Here is a 19,448-nt window from a genome sequence, read left to right on the forward strand (position 1 = left end):
GACTTGCAGATTTCTAACCAGTGTCCAGGGGCTCAGTGGCCCTCATGACTTCCGCCTGTTTCACATTAGTGGTAGGGAAGCTATTGGAGAGAATTCTTAGGGAAAGTAGTTAAGAACCTTTAAAAAACACAACCTAGTTAGGAAGTCAGCATGGCTTTGTGCAGGGCAAGTCTTAATAACTTGAATTTTCCAAGAAAGTATTGTCATGGATTTTAATAAGGTTCTTCAAGGGAGGCCCATCCAGAAGATTTAAGATGCACGTGATCCATGAGTTGGCTGTTTGGATACATGGAAAATGGAAGGTGCAAGTCAATGGGATTTTAAGGTGGACTCATTATGACCTTGCATCTTATTGTCCATCAACAATGCAGTGTTCTTTGTAACTCTATTCTGCACTGACATATTGCTTCTCTTGCACTCTCAGTTCACTGCTGTAATGAATCAATCTGGATGAACAATATGCATGTTTTTCACTGTATCTCAGTACGTATGACAATATATCAATTTGTTTGGATGGACATCCATGACTAATGGAGTTCCACAGGGATGTGTACTGGGACCTCTTGTTTATAATTCATAGAAATGATTTGGGTGAAAACGTGGATGGGTGGGTTACAGACACCATATGTTCATTGATGAACATACAGTGAAATGCACCATTTGTGTCAATGACCACAGTCTGAGAATGTACTGAGGGCAACCACAAGTGTTGCCATGCTTCCGGTGCCAACATATCATGCTCTAAACCCATGTGGCATTGGAATGTGGGACAAAATTGGAACACCCAGAGAAAACACACATGATAACAGGAAGAACATACACCAGCAATTGAACAATGGGTTACCTATAGCTAGCACTGTAAAGTATTGTGCTAACCACTACACTGCGTGCTGCACCAGTTACAAAGATTGGTGGCACTGTAGACAGTGTATGCTGCCCCATGTTCCGTAAATAGTGTATGCTGCTTCATGCTCCCATCTCCACACTGTGATTGGATCACTGCAAGTTTCAAACCAAGCATTCTAACGCAAGTAAAATAACCGAGTCAAACTTCAGGGAAAGGAGAAACACAAAACTGCTGTATGGAATGTTTAATTGTAGTTGATCAATGGCATCAAATAGTTAACAGTCCTGTACAAAGAATATACACCAGAAGGAGTAGGAATACAGCACCACAATCTACTCACCTAATGCTTCAGCAGTCTGCCTGGCCCCAAGGATGTTTGTAACCACAGCAGCTAAAACCATACCAACGGCAGTTACTCCTACTCAGGCACATGGTGTCCTCCCACCCCACTTACAAGCTCAGCTCCAGCAAGGAAACATGCACACCAACTGCATCAGGCACCTTTCCTGATGCACAGCATCCAATATGCAAGGTGAATGAGGACAAGTGGGTCAGTACGTTTTGTTGAATCAAGTATTACCAAGTTACTTTTACTGATGTGGATCGAGTGAACAGCAGGGTCTCCCAGTCTGTGTTACACCTACATCGGTATTAAACAGACTACGGGAATGCTGGCAAGGGCTCTCAATCTAGGAGCCACACATCAGACAATCAGCCCTGTTCTCCAGCGAGCACACCATGGCAGCCGTGTTCTTCTCCTTCTCCGCACTGGCTGTTGCACTTTCACGCAGCTTCTCCTTGTTCAGGGTGAACTGGATGGGGTTGGCAGCGGGCCTGGTCCTCAAGTAATACATCCCAGTCTTCAGGCCCTGAAAAGGCAAGTGGAGCAATCAGGACTGCAACTTCAGGGTCTCAGTACTCCCGTTAGTCCAAGAAACAGGCCTTTTGGTATATCTAGTCCCATCACAACACACCCACACCACTGTGCATCCATGTACCTATGCAAATTTCTCTTAAATGTTGCAATCAAACCTGCATTCACCACTTCTGCTGGCAGCTTGTTCCACACTCACACCACCTTTTGAGTGAAGAAGCTTCCCTTAAATAATTTTTTCATCCTTAACCTCTAGTTCTAGCCTCAAATTTCAGTGAAAAAGCCTGCTTGCACTTACCTTATCTATGCCCCTCAACTTTGTATACCTCTCAAATCTCCTGTCATTTTCCGATGATAGAACCATAGAACACTACAGCACAGTACAGGCCCTTCAGCCCTCCATGTTGTGCCGACCCATATAATCCTTAAAAAAAGTACTAAGCCCACACTACCCCATAACCCTCCATTTTTCTTTCATCCATGTGCCTGTCCAAGAGGCTCTTAAATACCCCTAATGTTATAGCCTCCACCACCATCCCTGACAAGTCATTCCAGGCACTCACAACCCTGTGTAAAAAACTTACCCCTGATGTCTCCCCTAAATTTCCCTCCCTTAATTTTGTACATATGCCCTCTGGTGTTTGCTATTCATGCCCTGGGAAACAGGTACTGACTATCCACCCTATCTATGCCTCTCATAATCTTGCAGACCTCTATCAAGTCCCCTCTCATTCTTCTACGCTCCAAAGAGAAAAGTCCCAGCTCTGCTAACCTTGCTTCATATGACTTGTTCTCCAAACCAGGCAACATCCTGGTAAATCTCCTCTGCACCCTCTCCATAGCTTCCACATCCTTCCTATAATGAGGTGACCAGAATTGAACACAATACTCTAAGTGCGGTCTCACCAGAGATTTGTAGAGTTGCAACATGACCTCTCTACTCTTGAACTCAATCCCCGTTAATGAAGCCCAGCATCCCATAGGCCTTCTTAACTACCCTATCAACCTGTGCAGCGACCTTGAGGGATGTATGGATTTGAACCCCAAGGTCCCTTTGTTCATCCACACTCTTAAGTTACTGACCATTAATCCTGTACTCAGTCTTCTGGTTTGTCCTTCCAAAATGCATCACCTCACACTTGTCCGGATTAAGCTCCATCTGTCATTTTTCTGCCCAATTCTGCAGTCTGTCTATATCCTCTTGTAACCTTCGACCACCTACAGCTCCATCCACAACTCCTCCAATCTTCATGTCATCTGCAAACTTACTCACCCATCCTTCCGCCTCTACATCCAGGTCATTTATAAAAATCACAAATAGCAGGGGTCCCAGGACAGATCCCTGCAGCATTCCACTAGTCACTGACCTCCAGGCAGAATACTTTCCTTCCACAACTACCCTCTGCTTTCTTCCTTTAAGCCAATTTTTTATCCAAGGAATAAAGTTCTAATTTATTCAACACTCACCTGCTTCCAGCCGTAGAAATGCATGCTTGTCAACTTGCCGTAGTTGGGCTCGGCAACGTGGATGTTAAGTGATTGGCTCTGGTCGATAAAGGCTCCACGGTCTGCAGCCATCTTGATTACGACCTTCTGCGATATCTCCCAGACAGTCTTATACAGAGACTTCAGGTCAGCTGGGATTGCTTCAATGTTCTGCCAAAAAGAAACAATATTTGTGAAGCTCTAATAAGGGCATCACACCAACAAACATCAAATTAGAACATGAGCACAGATCATCTCTCCTGAACCAATCCATCAGCAAATTTACTTTTCGGTAACTCTTACAGCACATACACTTGATTCCAGGGAACCCTTCCCATCAGGGGTTATCCTGAGTAACACAAAGTGCTGGAGGAACTCGGCAGGTCAGGCAGCGTCTACGGAGGGGAAACACAGTCATTGGGAACCCTTCCCATCAGGGGTTATCCTGAGTAACACAAAGTGCTAGAGGAACTCGGCAGGTCAGGCAGCGTCTACGGAGGGGAAACACAGTCATTGGGAACCCTTCCCATCAGGGGTTATCCTGAGTAACACAAAGTGCTGGAGGAACTCGGCAGGTCAGGCAGCATCTACGGAGGGGAAACACAGCCAACATTTTGGGCCGAGGCACTTCATCAGGGCAAATTATAGAAATCCAATTCTATTATCCTCTCAGTGATACTTCGATCATGCTGCTAGAGGTGGAATCGCCTATACTCACTACCTTTAAATATCATTTAGACAGGCATTCAAATAGGTTGGGGAGAAAAAGTTGGCATGAATATGGTGGGCTGGAGGTCCAGTTTCTGCACTGCACAACTTCGATTCTAAGACAAGTTAGTTTACTCTTGTTACATGTACTGAGGTATAGCACTATACTGTTTTGCATGCCATATATATACAAATTAGTTCATTACATAATATATCCAAATTGTACAAGGGAAAACAACAGAATGCAGAATAAAGTGTAAGTTACAGAAGTGCAGTAGAGGTAGACAAGGTGCAAGGTCAAGAGTCCATCTTAACACACCAGGGGACCATTCAATATTTTTTATATAACAGCAGGGTAAAAGTTGTCCTTGACCCTGGTGGTTAAAGTCTAACAGTGGGGTAGAAGCTGTCCTTAAGCCTGATGGTACATGCTTTCAGACTTTTGTATTTTCTGCCAAATAGGAGGGGAGGAGAGAGAATGTCTGGGATGAGTGGGATTTTATTTTATTTATTTAGAGATATTACACAGAACAGGCCCTTTCGGCCCAAAAAGCCACACTTCTCAGCAAACCATCCATTCAACCATGGCCTAATTAAAGGCCTATTTCCAACGACCAATTAATCGGTACCTCTTTGGACCGTGGGATGGAACCAGAACACTGAGGAAACCCACGTGCACATGGGTTATTTCCCATGGAGGACACTGGGATTGAACTCCAAACTCCGACACCCCAAGCTGCAACAGTTGAGCTATGGCTATGCTACTGTGGTGTCATCTTTGATTATGTTGGCTACTTTAGTGAGGCAGTGAGAAGTGTAGACAGTCAATGGAGGGGAGGCTGGTGTCTGATGTTGTGCTGAGTTGTGTCCACAACTCTCTTCAGTTGGTGACAATCAAAGTTAATGACAAGTACATTTACAGCTCCATCTCACATCTCAATCACGCACAGGTTAGGGACAGTAAATTGGCATCAGAAGCACGACCCCACTTACAGATGCCCCAGCACATTCTCACACTGTGTTGGTAATTGACACAAAACAACGCATTTCATTGCATGTTTCAATGTACATGTGACAAAGCACTTAAAAAAAAAATCTTTTCAGCAAATAGTTGATTGTCTATGCCTCCACAGATGTTGCCCAGAACAATCCCAGCATTTTGTTTGTTTCAAACCGTCAGGACTGGTAGGATTTTGCTTTTGGGTAGAAGACATTCAAGTTTTAGATTAGTATGATAAAACCCAACTGCTACAAAGGACCTGGACAGCTCCAGCCTGTTGAAATGTTTCAGACCTGCAGTGTTGAGAACTGTGCAAAAGAGCCAACATTCTAGTAGTTACCACTATCAGTGGTGCTGTGAATCAAACAGGGGGCCAGCTTTAGCACTTAACCATAATAGACAATGTCAGTATGAACACAAGATTCTGCAGATGCTGGAAATCTTGAGCAACACAAAATGCTGGAGGAACTCAGCACATATGGAGGGAAACAGACCTGATTAAGGGTCTCAGCCTGAAATGTTGACTGCTTATTCCAACCCTCCGCCCCTCCCCCAATAAACATTGCCTGACATGCTGAGTTCCTCTAGCATTTTACGTATTGCAAAGCCACTACGAGCTGGACCTCTTGCCATCGTCTCACTATTACCATCAGGTAGGAGATACAGAAGCCTGAAGTCTCATATCAGCAGTTTCAGGAAACGCTATTTCTCTTCAACCATCAGATTGAAGGGACCCTAATCTCTACTGTCCAGCAAAACTATGACCACAATGTATTTAAAGTTTCTAATTCTACTCTTTCAGAATCAGGCCTATTATCACAGAAATGTTGTGAAATTTGTGGGTTTGAGCATCACTACATTGCAATAATCAAAATATTACAAATTACAATAAATATAATTCAAAAAGAGCAAAAATAATGAGGTAGTGTTCATGGACCATTCAGAAATTTGCTGGCAGAGGGGAAGAAGCTATTCCTAAAACATTGAGTCTCTCTCTTCAGGCTCCTATACCTACTCCCAAATGAGAAAAGGGCATGTCCTGGGTGATGTGGGTCCTTAATGATAGACAACAATAATGGATTTAAAAATTGTGCACAAGTTGGTCAGTTTATGTTTTTCTTCTGAATGTTGCTTATTGCCTGTGAGGCTGTTGCAAGTAAGCTTTTCATTGCATCTGTGCATACATTACTTGTGCATCTGACATTAAACTCTGATTTCCTGAACTCTACTTTGGATACAGAAACAAAGAAAACCCTTGGATAGGAGTGATTAGGAGTTAGCAGTGTTTGAAAATAAAGGGTTGACCGAAGACTGCAGAAGCTGGAATCTGGAGCAACACAAAAAGCCAGGGTATCTCAGCAGGTCAGACATCCAAGGAAGGAAATGAACAGTTAACGCTTTGGGACTCAGTGCTATTTAAGGCAGGTGAAGTTGAGGATTTTCATTGCGATGCTCTTCCTCAAAACAGCACAAGCAGAGGTTTTGAATAGCTGCAAAAAGCCATGAGCAAGCCTTGTGATAAGGAGGAGCAGGTGTAGACAGGGCTGAGCATATAGATCAGCTTTGAACTTAGTGCTGGACACCTTGAGGGACCAATCTCTGCTCTTAACTTGCTTTAAGACTATGAGCAGACAGCAAATAAATGCTGCAGGCACTGGGGCACACTGTCTACCTGGATCGATCCGTTCTGAGCAATGATCTGGTTCTTCATATCCTCATTCCACAGCCCGCGCTCTGTCAAGTCTTTAAGCAAGTGGGGGTTCACAACCTGTAAAATAACACAGTGTCACAAGCTGGCTACAGAGGCTAAGTTACAAGACTGCTAGCCCCAGCAATGGACCATTAATAAGATACTAGTTTAAATGCCATGATACTTAACTCAGGAAATAAAACCGTAACCTTAATAATGGAACTGGATAATCCAAAAAACCTACAGAACCATAGAATGCTACAGCACAGGCCCTTTGGCATATGTTATGCTGACCTTTTAACCTACTCCAAGAACAATATAACCCTCCTCTTCTACATAGCCTTCCCTTTTTCTATCATCCACGTGCCCAAGAGTTTAAATGTCCCCAATGTATCAGCCTCTACCACCACCCCGGCAGCACGTTCCGCACAACCACCACTCTTAAAAAACCTTACCTGACATCTCTCATATACTTATAAATCACTCGAGTCATTTAGATCTTCAGGGAGGACAACCTACTTGCTCTTTACCAGGTGAGCTCAACATGTGACTTCAGACCAAGCTACTTTGGTCTGTGACAACCAAGAAATGAATTCTTATTTCAGGGACTGAGATTTCTACATCACACAATCTCCTTTTTACATTGCACATTACAGGTGACCCAAGTTACAAGGGGATGGCATCTTAGGATAACAGCCAGTTTTCACTTTTAACATAGAAATCTAACTCAAAAATCATAACCAAAAGGCTCCAAGTTGAAAACATACTCTCCGCATCCACTATCAAGATCTTTCAATGTTCCAGTGAGATTCCCTGCCCCTCCCCCATCATTCAGTGATTATCAGTACAGTAACAGGCCCTTCAGCACATCTAGTCTGTGCTGAACCATTAATCTAACTAATCCCATTAACCTGTACCCAGACCATAGCCCATTAGTTTATGTGTGTAAAAAAAATTCCAAATTTCTTATATGTCGAGCCCCAACCCACATCCACCACTTCCGCTGTCAGCTCATCCTCTCTCAGGTTCCCCTTAAACATTTTACCAGTACTTTCACCAACTGATCAAAGGAGACTAACCTGGAACTCCCCGGAGAGCACTCGCCGTGTGTAGATGTTGCTGGTGTATGGTTCGATTGATTCATTGTTACCCAGAATCTGAGCTGTAGAAGCAGTTGGCATTGGGGCAATGAGAAGGCTGTTTCTAACACCGTACCTGGTAGGAATAGAGTGTATAACAGGTGAGGAGCTCTCATCATATGAAGAACTCTCAAGTTTTTAAAAAAGACATGAACTGCAATAAAAACAAGCTAACCTAATCCTCCAACTATGTGGGGGTGGGGGAAGGAGAGGGTTAATATGGAACTAAGTTTCCAAATCAAATTAACTAACAATCCTCACACCCACCTCACCCATCACTGATGTTTGTAACATGTGCAGTGTTACAAGGGTCTACTAGATTGAACCTTGGGATGGTAGGTTTGTTGCCCGAGAAGTTAAACAGATCATGTCTAGAATTCAAAGCAAGAGACAAATGCTAAAGATTAATCAGCAGGTTGGGTCGGTGGTGAGGAAGGAAAATGCAATGTTAGCATTAATTTTGAGAGGATTAGAATATAAAAGCAAGGTTATAATGTTGAGGCTTTATAAGGCATTGGTCAGACTACAATTGGAATATTGTGAGCGGTTTTGGGCCTCTTATCTCAGAAAAGGAGGTACATGAAAATGATCCCAAGAATGTATAGGCTAATACACAGGGCGTGTTTGAGGTCTCTAGGCTTGTACTCTCTGATTATGGGGAGAAGGCAGGAGAATGAGGTTGAATGGGATAATAAATCAGAGTTGATCGGCTAAATGGCCTAATTCTGCTCCTGTTTTATGGTCTTATGCTGGCGAAACACAGCATCTATGGAAATGTTTCAGACTGAGACCCTTCATCAGGACTGGAAAGGAAAGGGAAGTAGCCAGAATATGAAGGAATGAGGAGGGGGTCAAGAAGGTGATAAATGGAGCCAGGTGGGTGGGGGATGAAGTAAGAAGCTGGGAGGGAGATAAGTGGGAAAAGGCAAAGGGCTGGAGAAGGAATCTGATGGCACCAGAGAAGAGTGACAGGCAGGTGAGAAGAGACAAGACCAGAGTGGGGAAGTGAAGAAGAGGCAAGGGAGAGGGAGAAATTTTTTTTGCAGAAGCTGGAGAAATCAAAGTTTCTGTCATCAGGTTGGAGGTGACCTAAACAGAACACGAGGTGCTGCTCCTCCAACTTAAGAGTGGTCTCATCGTGGTCATGGACCAACATTAGGGTTAGATAGAGCTCTGAAAGATAGCAGAGTCAAGGGATATGGGGAGAAGGCAGGAACGGGGTACTGATTGTGGATGATCAGCCATGATCACAGTGATTGGCGGTGCTGGCTTGAAGGGCCAAAAGGCCTACTCCTGCAGCTATTGTCTATTGACACGTTGGACAGGAATTGAAATGCCTGGCCACCAGGAAATGACCAGGATATGATCATTGAAGTCTAAAATTTTCTTTCTAAGAACATTCACAGGTAGACACAGGGTGTTATTTCACTGGCTAAGGTGTGTAGAACATCTGAGTATTGAATCAGTGAGACACTAAGTTACAACCCAATGTGGATCAATGGGATTCTAACAGGCAGCATGGATTGGCCAATGGGCATGTGCAACTCCAATATAGGTTGTAATCTCAGTCATTCAAGACTAAGATGGGAAGATGCTTCTCACCCAGAGTCTGGTGAATCTTTGGAATCCTCCATCCAGGAGGGCTGAGGTTCAGTTTCCAGACAATTTAATTTTTAGATAAGGGACAATGCAAAAAAAACTGACATCAAGACAAAAGATCACTGGTAATCTTTAAAAGGCAGTGCAATACACTCCTTCATGAAAACAAATTTAATCTTGAAAGCTCATGATCTTAGTAATGATGAAAAGGATTATCCATTAAAGATATTGAATCATTTACATTCTTCAGGTATGATAATCTGCCTCTATTTATCAGGTCAGCCCAACATGTAACTTCAGACCCATAGCTGTGGCTGCCTCAGAACTATGTCCTCAGTCTGTAACATCAAGAAATGAAGATTTTTTTAAAAAAAAGGGATGGCACAGTAGCATAGTGACTGGTGTAACACTTTACAGTGTCTGTGATTGGGGTTCAATTCCTGCCACTCTGTACAGAGCACTGTGGCCGTGTGGGTTCCCTCCAGGTGCTCCAGTTTCCTCCCACATTCCAAAGTCATACGGCTCAGAGGAACATTTCATGGCTCTGGGCCTGTACTTGCAGGACCTTAGAAGAATTAGGGAGGAAGCCTATCAAATGTTTAAAGGCCTTGATAGAGTTGATGTGTAGAGGATGCTTCCTATAGTGGGAGAGTCTCAGACCAGAAAGCACAGCTTCAGAATAGAGAGGAGGATATCCATTTAGAATGGAGATGAGGAGGAACGTCTTTAGTCAGAAGGCAGTGAACCTGTGGAATTTATTTCCACAGGCATCTGTGGAGGCCATGACATTGGGTACATTTAAAGTAGAGATTGATTGGTTCTTAATTTAGTAAAGGCAAAGGTTACAGGGAGAAGGCAGGAGAATAGGGTTAAGATAATAAACTGGCCATGAAGGAATGGCAAAGACACAATGGGCTGAATGAGCTAATTCTGCTATATTTTACGGTCTTCTGGGTTAGAGTTAATAAGATGTGAGCATGCTGTATTGGCACTGGAGGCATGGCAACACATACAGGCTGCCTCTATCATATGCTTGGACCGCTTTGGTCACTGACACAATGTATTTCACTATGTTTCAATGTATGTACTGTACATGTAGCAAATAAAGCTCAACTTTAATCCCTCTATTTATTGTTACCCAGACCCACATCCCTCACTTCTCTGTTGCAACTGTCCCAAGAAAACTCCACTTCTCACAACTTCCCAAGCTTTACCCCAACAACAGAGACATATGTGAATAACCAGATACCAAAAGAACACAAAATGCTGGAGGAACTCAACACTCCTGTGATGCTTTGTATTTCCAGCATCTGCAGATTTTATCGTGTTTGTGATTTACTAACCAGTATCAGTTTCTTTCAGTAATTAAAAAATATCTAATCAGACATCTCACTCTTTCCTTTTCCCCCCAAATCTAGTCAAAAGAAGTCAGAACTTTAGACACGGCCCAGCTGACTTTAACTCTTCAAAGTGATTTTGTAAATGCTTACTTTGCAATCCTCTCCTTTAGCCCTTTCCAATCCCATCGATCAGTGGGTGTGACGTTCCACATGTCATACTGCAGGATCTGCAAGTGAAGCAGTTAGCACATAACAGTTAATATTTCTTGGTACAGAGGGTACCCCAGATATCAGATTGCCAGAGCTGAACTGGAGCTCAAAACAAGACTACAAACATTCAAACAAATGCAGCACTGGAGGTTCTTCCATTTCCAGCAAAGGAATTCATACAGATTCCAAATACTTATGATCTCTAACCTGAATGCACATATCACTCAGATTCAAGGGCAACAGATACATACAGCTGTACCCAACATTACTAGTGGTCAATAATACTTCACTGACAGCATCAAGACAGACTATAGAATCGGTGACAGAACAGAGCCTGTATTGTGCTATACGATGGGTGATTGATAAGTTCGTGGCCTAAGGTAGAAGTAGTCAATTTTAGAAAACCTAGCACATTTATTTTTCAATGTAGTCCCCTCTCACATTTACACTTAGTCCAGTAGTCGTGAAGCATACAAATCTCTTCTTTGTAGAAGTCGGCGTCTTGGACCTCCAGGAGAGGTCCACAGCAGGGGTGATTGATAAGTTTATGGCCCAAGGTAGAAGGAGATGAGTTATACAGCTCTCATTACATGTACGTGCATAGAACATAGTACAGCACATTACTGGCCCTTCGGCCCATAATGTTGTGCCGACCCTCAAACCCTGCCTCACATATAACACCCCACCTTAAATTCCTCCATATACCTGTCTAGTAGTCTCTTAAACTTCACTAGTGTATCTGCCTCCACCACTGACTCAGGCAGTGCATTCTACGCACCAACCACTCTGAGTGAAAAACCTTCCTCTAATATCCCCCTTGAACTTCCCTCCCTTTACCTTAAAGATAGATAGATAGATAGATAGATACTTTATTCATCCCCATGGGGAAATTCAACTTTTTTCCAATGTCCCATACACTTGTTGTAGCAAGACTAATTACATACAATACTTAACTCAGTAAAAAAATATGATATGCATCTAAATCACTATCTCAAAAAGCATTAATAATAGCTTTTAAAAAGTTCTTAAGTCCTGGCGGTAGAATTGTAAAGCCTAATGGCATTGGGGAGTATTGACCTCTTCATCCTGTCTGAGGAGCATTGCATCGATAGTAATGTAATAGATAAAGTAATGTCCTCTTGTACTAAGCAGTGGTGCCCTGGGGAAGAGGCTGTGGCTGTCCACTCTGTCTATTCCTCTTAATATCTTGTACACCTCTATCATGTCTCCTCTCATCCTTCTTCTCTCCAAAGAGTAAAGCCCTAGCTCCCTTAATCTCTGATCATAATCCATACTCTCTAAACCAGGCAGCATCCTGGTAAATCTCCTCTACACCCTTTCCAAAGCTTCCACATCCTTCCTATACTGAGGCGACCAGAACTGGACACAGTACTCTAAGTGTGGCCTAACTAGAGTTTTATAGAGCTGCATCATTACATCGCGTCTCTTAAACTCTATCTCTCGACCTATGAAAGCTAACACCCCATAAGCTTTCTTAACTACCCTATCTACCTGTGAGGCAACTTTCAGGGATCTGTGGACATGCACCCCCAGATCCCTCTGCTCCTCCACACTACCAAGTATCCTGCCATTTACTTTGTACTCTGCCTTGGAGTTTGCCCTTCCAAAGTGTACCACCTCACACTTCTCCGGGTTGAACTCCATCTGCCACTTCTCAGCCCACTTTGCATCCTATCAATGTCTCTCTGTAATCTTTGACAATCCTCTACACTATCTGCAACACCACCAACCTTTGTGTCATCTGCAAACTTGCCAACCCTCCCTTCTACCCCCACATCCAGGTCCTTAACTAAAATCACAAAATGTAGAGGTCCCAGAACAGATCCTTGTGGGACACCACTAGTCACAACCCTCCAATCTGAATGTACTTCCTCCACCATGACTCTCTGCCTTCTACAGGCAAGTCAATTCTGAATCCACCTGGCCAAACTTCCCTGGATCCCATACCTTCTGACTTTCTGAATAAGCCTACCATGTGGAACCTTGTCAAATGCCTTACTAAAATCCATGTAGATCACATCCACTGCACAACCCTCATCTATATACCTGGTCACCTCCTCAAAGAACTCTATCAGGCTTGTTAGGCACGACCTGTCCTTCACAAAGCCATGCTGACTGTCCCTGATCAGACCACGATTCTCTAAATGCCCATAGATCCTATCTCTAAGAATCTTTTCCAACAACTTTCTCACCACAGACGTAAGGCTCACTGGTCTATGATTACCTGGACTATCCCTACTACCTTTTTTGAACAAGGGGACAACATTTGCCTCCCTCCAATCCTCCGGTACCGCTCCTGTGGACAACGAGGACATAAAGATCCTAGCTAGAGGTTCAGCAATCTCTTCCCTCGCCTCATGGAGCAGCCTGGGGAATATTCCGTCAGGCCCTGGGGACTTATCCGTCATAATGTATTTTAACAACTCCAACACCTCCTCCCCCTTAATATCAACATGCTCCAGAATATCAACCTCAGTCATATTGTCCTCACCATCATCAAGTTCCCTCTCAGTGGTGAATACCGAAGAGAAGTATTCATTGAGGACCTCGCTCACTTCCACAGCCTCCAGGCACATCTTCCCACTTTTATCTCTAATCAGTCCTACCTTCACTCCTGTCATCCTTTTGTTCTTCACATAATTGAAGAATGCCTTGGGGTTTTCCTTTACCCTATCCGCCAAGGCCTTCTCATGCCCCCTTCTTAAGCTCCTTTCTTGCTGCTCTATATTCCTCAATAGACCCATCTGATCCTTGCTTCCTAAACCTCATGTATGCTGCCTTCTTCCACCTGACTAGATTTTCCACTTCACTTGTCACCCATGGTTCCCTCACCCTACCATTCTTTATCTTCCTCACTGGGACAAACTTATCCCTAACATCCTGCAAGATATCCCTAAACATCGACCACATATCCATAGTACATTTCCCTGCAAATACATCATCCCAATTCACACCCGCAAGTTCTAGCCTTATAGCCTCATAATTTGCCCTTCCCCAATTAAACATTTTCCTGTCCTCTGTGATTCTATCCTTTTCCATGATAATGCTAAAGGTCAGGGAGTGATGCACACCCACTGACAGATCTGTGACCTGACCCGGTTCGTTACCTAACACTCAGTGCAGTTCAACTCTTGAGTGATTATGCAGAAAGTTTGAAGTTAATAACTCATCTCCTTCTACCTTAGGCCATAAACTTATCAATCATCCCTGCTGTGGACCATTTCTGGAGGCGCAAGACTCCGATTTCTACAAAGAAGGGATCCGTATGCTTCACGACTGCTGGACTAAGTGTGTAAATGTAGGAGAGGACTACACCCTATCCTCGTTATATGCAGACTATGCAGATTCAGTTATGTGAGGAACCTATTTCTACCAACGTCTCCTTATATGCGTCCAAAACTCAGCTATGCGAGGAGCACCGCTTTCCTGCCAATACAAGTCAGGTGTGCATGCCTCACAATCTCACTCCCGCCAGTCTCACATTGGTTTTGGCAGCGTGTGGATATGCAATCTTGTGCTCTTAAACTTTTGTTGGTTTTACCTACAGTGCACTGATTTTGTGCTTGAAATATTTAACTGTGCCTCCTAAGCATTCGATGTCATGTCCTGGGCCATCAGCCGAGCAGCAGAGAACCGCTTTAACACTTGAAAAAAAGTTGGAAATTATAAACAGCACGGCATTAGGTAAAGGTAACACAGCTCTGGGACGCTACTGCCGGGAACAGAATTTTGCCTTTAAAGTTCTTTTGTTGCTTGACAATGCGCCAGCCCATCCTAAACATTTGGACAGCATTCATCTGAACATAACAGTGCGTTTCCTGCCACCTAACACAACATCGCTGATTCAACCACTCAACCAAGGTGTGATCCACATTCAAGGTGTATTTTTTTTTAATGACGAACTATCAGATGCTGCAAGCACGTTTACCAACGATGAGGGAATGGTGGAAGTTGGAACACTTAGCACAAATGGCGATGCACATGGACTCAAGTTTAGAACGGAGTCAGCATTTCAATCGTTCCCTGCCGTCAACCGTTCTTCACTACAAGCAAATTTATGCTGAAAAACAAAATGCTGCCAAGCAAACAGCCCTCAGTACTTTCTTCAAACCGTTGTCATCTCCTGCTGCTGGCAGTTCGAAGAGTTCTGTGAGTCTTCCTTCACCCCTTGCTGTGCTTGATATGATCCCGACACCACAACCAGAGCAAACACACCTGCACTGTTGGTGAGTACTGTACACCCTAGTATGTTAACTTTCTATGATTTACTACATTGAATATTACCTTAAATTGATGAAATATAATATGAATGCTGCCTTGAGGTATTGCTTTTGTGTCGTATTGGTATGATAATGTGAATAAATTACTGATAAAACATTTAGGAAGTCCTCTGGAACACAGTCCTATTTTCTCCATTTAAACAATTATTCACATTATGTGGAATAATTATAATGTATCCCCCACATATAACGAGGATAGGGTGTATGTTGAAAAATAGATGTGCTAGGTTTTCTAAAATTGACTCCTACCTTAGGCCACGAACTTATCAATCAGCCTCGTACTGCTCTTCAGCTCACATTGTGCAGACTTCTTAACCTACTTTAAGATCTATCTAATCCTTCCTTCCCAAAGAACCCTCCATTTCTCTATCATCCATGTGCCTAAGTTTTTTTAAATGTCCCTAATGTGTCTGCCTCTACCAGCATTGGCATCGCCATTTCATTCACTTGCTACTCTAAAAACCTACCTGACATGCTATTACATTGACAGCGATCACTGTTCTGGGTTCAATTCCCACCACTGTCTTTGTACGTCAGCAATCACTGTTCTGGGTTCGATTCCCACCACTGTCTAAGGACTTTGTACGTCAGCAATCACTGTTCTGGGTTCGATTCCCACCACTGTCTAAGGACTTTGTACGTCAGCAATCACTGTTCTGGGGTTCGATTCCCACCACTGTCCAAGGACTTTGTACGTCAGCAATCACTGTTCTGGGTTCGATTCCCACCACTGTCTAAGGACTTTGTACGTCAGCAATCACTGTTCTGGGTTCGATTCCCACCACTGTCTAAGGACTTTGTACGTCAGCAATCACTGTTCTGGGGTTCGATTCCCACCACTGTCCAAGGACTTTGTACGTCAGCAATCACTGATCTGGGGTTCGATTCCCACCACTGTCTAAGGACTTTGTACGTCAGCAATCACTGTTCTGGGTTCGATTCCCACCACTGTCTAAGGACTTTGTACGTCAGCAATCACTGTTCTGGGTTCGATTCCCACCACTGTCTAAGGACTTTGTACATTCTCCTTGTGAAGCCATGGGTTTCTTCCTGATGCTCCGGTTTCCTCCCACATTCCAAAGACGTACAGTTGGGATTATTGCATTGCGGGCATGCAATGTTGGTGCCAGAAGCATGGCAACATTTGTGGGCTGCCCAGCATAATCCTCAGATTTGATTTGATGCAAATGACTCATTATACACCTCTATCAAGTGACCTCTCAGCCTGCCTCACTCCAAAGAGAAAAGGTCATGAATAACTTCTATCGTTTTACTTTGTGCCGACAATGTCCACCCTCTTTATACTGCTGGAGTTTCTCAGTGTTAACTGAATGGGAATTGCAGGATTTCAACTTGGTAATGAAGGGACAGTAATACAATCTCAAATCCGAGGGAACTTGCAGCATAACCATAATGATGTCCCCACTCCTTAAAAGTAATTAGCGAGTTAGGTTTGTGTTAGTCAGATGCTGTGCAGGTGTACCCACGAGTTTATCGAGATACAGAACTAGCCGAGTGCAAGCTCACTCGCTGCATTTTGTCAAGTTAAATCAAGGTAAAACTTTCAGTGAACTGTAGGGTTCTGGGGAGTGCTGTAGAACAGAAGGGGGTCCAGATGCACGGTTCCCTGCAGGGACACAGGGTAGCAAAAGGGTGCTTTTGGTATGCAGACCTTAGCAGTTAGGGCACGGAGTTTACAAGTTGGGACATCGTGTTGCAGTTGTACAAGATGTTGGTGAAGCTGAATTTGGAACATTATGCACCATTTTGGTCACCTAGCTATAGGAAAGAGTTATTAAACTAGAAAAAGTGCACAAGATTAAGTCTGGTGCCAGAACTCAAGGCATTGTGTTTCAGAGGGACAGTGAGTAAATGATAACTTGATTCCTTGGAAAAGAGCAGACAGGAGGTGATCTTATCTTAGAGGTGTATAAAATCATGAAGGGAATAGAGAACCAGAGGACATAGGTTTAAGAAGAAAGGGAAATATTTAAATTGAACTTAAGTCAGCATTTTTATATAAAAATCAGATGGTGTGTATATGGAATGAACTACCAGAGGAAGTGTTAGACACAGGTACAATATCAGCTTCTATAATACAGCCAGCCAGCTACACAAGTAGGAAAGGTTTAGTGATTAATGGGACTGGCATCTTTGTCTGTATAGACAAATTGGGCCGAAGGGCCTGTTAGAGAGCTGTATGTACATGATCAGGATACAGTTAAGACTTCCTCCAAACAAATCCTAATCAAACAAAAGTAAACCAATGCAAATGTACAAGCCTGCTGACACTACCGTGTTCATACACCTCAAATATCCTTGGTGGGACCCATCAAAAGCCTGATATACCAGCCTACTGCCACTAATCGTTCATATGCCTCAAATATCCTTGTTGGGACCCATCAAAAGCCTGATATACCAGCCTACTGCCACTAATCGTTCATATGCCTCAAATATCCTTGGTGGGACTCATCAAAAGCCTGATATACCAGTCTACTGCCACTAATCGTTCATATGCCTCAAATGTCATGGTGGGACCAATCTAGACCCTGCAATGTTCAAGGTAGCTTGTCACACGTCCGTGGGTAACTGAAGTCAAACAACGTCAACTTCAAAAGGAAGGAGATTAACTCTAAATTAAAGAACAGACTCACTGTTACTAGCAGAAGACTCACAGGGGTGTGTTATCAGGACTGGCAGTGCTGGGACTGTTTTACCAGAGTCTTGAGAGATGGAGATAAAGTGCATGGTCAGTCTTTTTCTCAGGATAGGACCACTTCAAACTAGAGCTGATAGGTTTAAGGTGAGTGGGAAGATTTGAACAAGACCTGAAGGACAAGTTTTTCCCACACAGAAGGCAATGGGTATATACAGAAGTGGTAGAGGTAGATATCAATCATGTTTAAGTGATTTGGACAAGTCCATGATGTAGAGGAATATGCTTAAACATAGGCAAATGGAAATAGTTTAGTTTGACATTAGTTGGTGTGGGTGAGTTAACCAAGGAACCCATTTCTGTGTTACAAGTCTATGTCAGAAATCCACATGGATACAAATGAAGGCCAGAGGTAACCTGGGTAATTTAAGCATCAGTGATAAGAGCAGCCTGATGGAATAGAGAAATGGTAATGCTCCCAGAAAAAATGCTCACCCCCTTGCTGACAGGACACCCCTTGTAACTGTCGTAAGGACCCAGCTCCTTAGCCAATTCACAGCTGGCATCCAGGGCTGCGAAGTAAATGGTCTCAAAGATCTGAATGTTGAGGTTCTGAGCTTCTTCGCTTTCAAAGGGATATCGCATCAGGATGAAGGCATCTGCTAGCCCCTGAACTCCAATTCCAATCGGCCTGTGCTTCTTATTAGAGAGTTCTGCCTGCAAGAGAAAAGAGGTAATTTAAAGGGCAGCCTAGTCACACAAAGCAACAACTGCAATTGCTTCTTCAGTTAATTCACTTGCCAGTATCAGAGAGTCGGCGCTATTGTCAGTTATCGTAATACAATTACAGCACCAGTGACCTGGGTTCAATTCCACCACTGTCTAAGGAGTTTGCACATTCTCCCCGTAACCATGTGGGTTTCCTCCCATATTCCAAAGACGTACAGGTTGGTAATTGATTACATGGATGTCACTGGGCAGCACAGGCTTGTTGGGTCTGTTAGCATGCAGTATAACTAATAAAGGTGCATGCATTTGTATATGCATGGACAAATACAGCAACAACTTTACAAGGAAACATTCCAACTCAAATCATTTGGAACAAAGACTAACTTGCCTCCACATTTACATGATCAAGTCAGAAGATCCAGCACAGACATCTCTCTGCACTTACCTCAGGAACTGGATAATAGTTCACTTCAATGATCTTATTCAGGTTTTTAACGGCCACCCGTGTGACATCAGCCAGCTTATTGAAGTCGTAGGTGCGATCGGCAGTAACATACATGTTCAATGCAAGGGAAGCCAAGTTGCAAACTGCCACCTGCCAGTAATAAGCAAACCAGGATGCTGCATCAACTTTGGGAATCACCAACAGATAAATGAGAAGCCCACAATGAGCAGCTCCAAGTACAACCTAGCCAGTGTTTTTTTTTGCTGGGATTAAACACTGGTTAGCTCATTTTGGAGTGTTAGAACATAGAACATTTCAGCACAATATAGGCTCTTCATCGCATGAACCTGCTGAAAGATCAATCTAACCATTCCCTCCGACAAAGACTCCCATTTTTCTATCACCCATGTGCCTATTCAAAGGCT

General features: G+C 43.4%; 1 protein-coding gene across 2 annotated transcripts in view; it reads right to left on the reverse strand.

Annotated features, from left to right (window-relative positions):
• Window positions 1-1,076: 1,076 nt before the first annotated feature.
• The window catches only part of rrm1 (ribonucleotide reductase M1 polypeptide), a 52,571-nt gene continuing 34,199 nt past the window's right edge, over window positions 1,077-19,448 (reverse strand). For both annotated transcript variants that reach the window (XM_073044420.1, XM_073044419.1), the window contains 7 exons: window positions 19,024-19,173; window positions 18,345-18,566; window positions 10,833-10,909; window positions 7,684-7,819; window positions 6,587-6,682; window positions 3,189-3,377; window positions 1,077-1,716 (listed from right to left, as the gene is read on the reverse strand). In XM_073044420.1, the coding sequence (XP_072900521.1) occupies window positions 1,537-1,716; window positions 3,189-3,377; window positions 6,587-6,682; window positions 7,684-7,819; window positions 10,833-10,909; window positions 18,345-18,566; window positions 19,024-19,173 (1,050 nt within the window). In that variant the 3' untranslated portion in view covers window positions 1,077-1,536. The remainder of the gene's footprint in view (window positions 1,717-3,188; window positions 3,378-6,586; window positions 6,683-7,683; window positions 7,820-10,832; window positions 10,910-18,344; window positions 18,567-19,023; window positions 19,174-19,448) is intronic.

This window comes from Hemitrygon akajei, chromosome 4, assembly GCF_048418815.1.
Source record: "Hemitrygon akajei chromosome 4, sHemAka1.3, whole genome shotgun sequence".
Taxonomy (NCBI): domain Eukaryota; kingdom Metazoa; phylum Chordata; class Chondrichthyes; order Myliobatiformes; family Dasyatidae; genus Hemitrygon; species Hemitrygon akajei.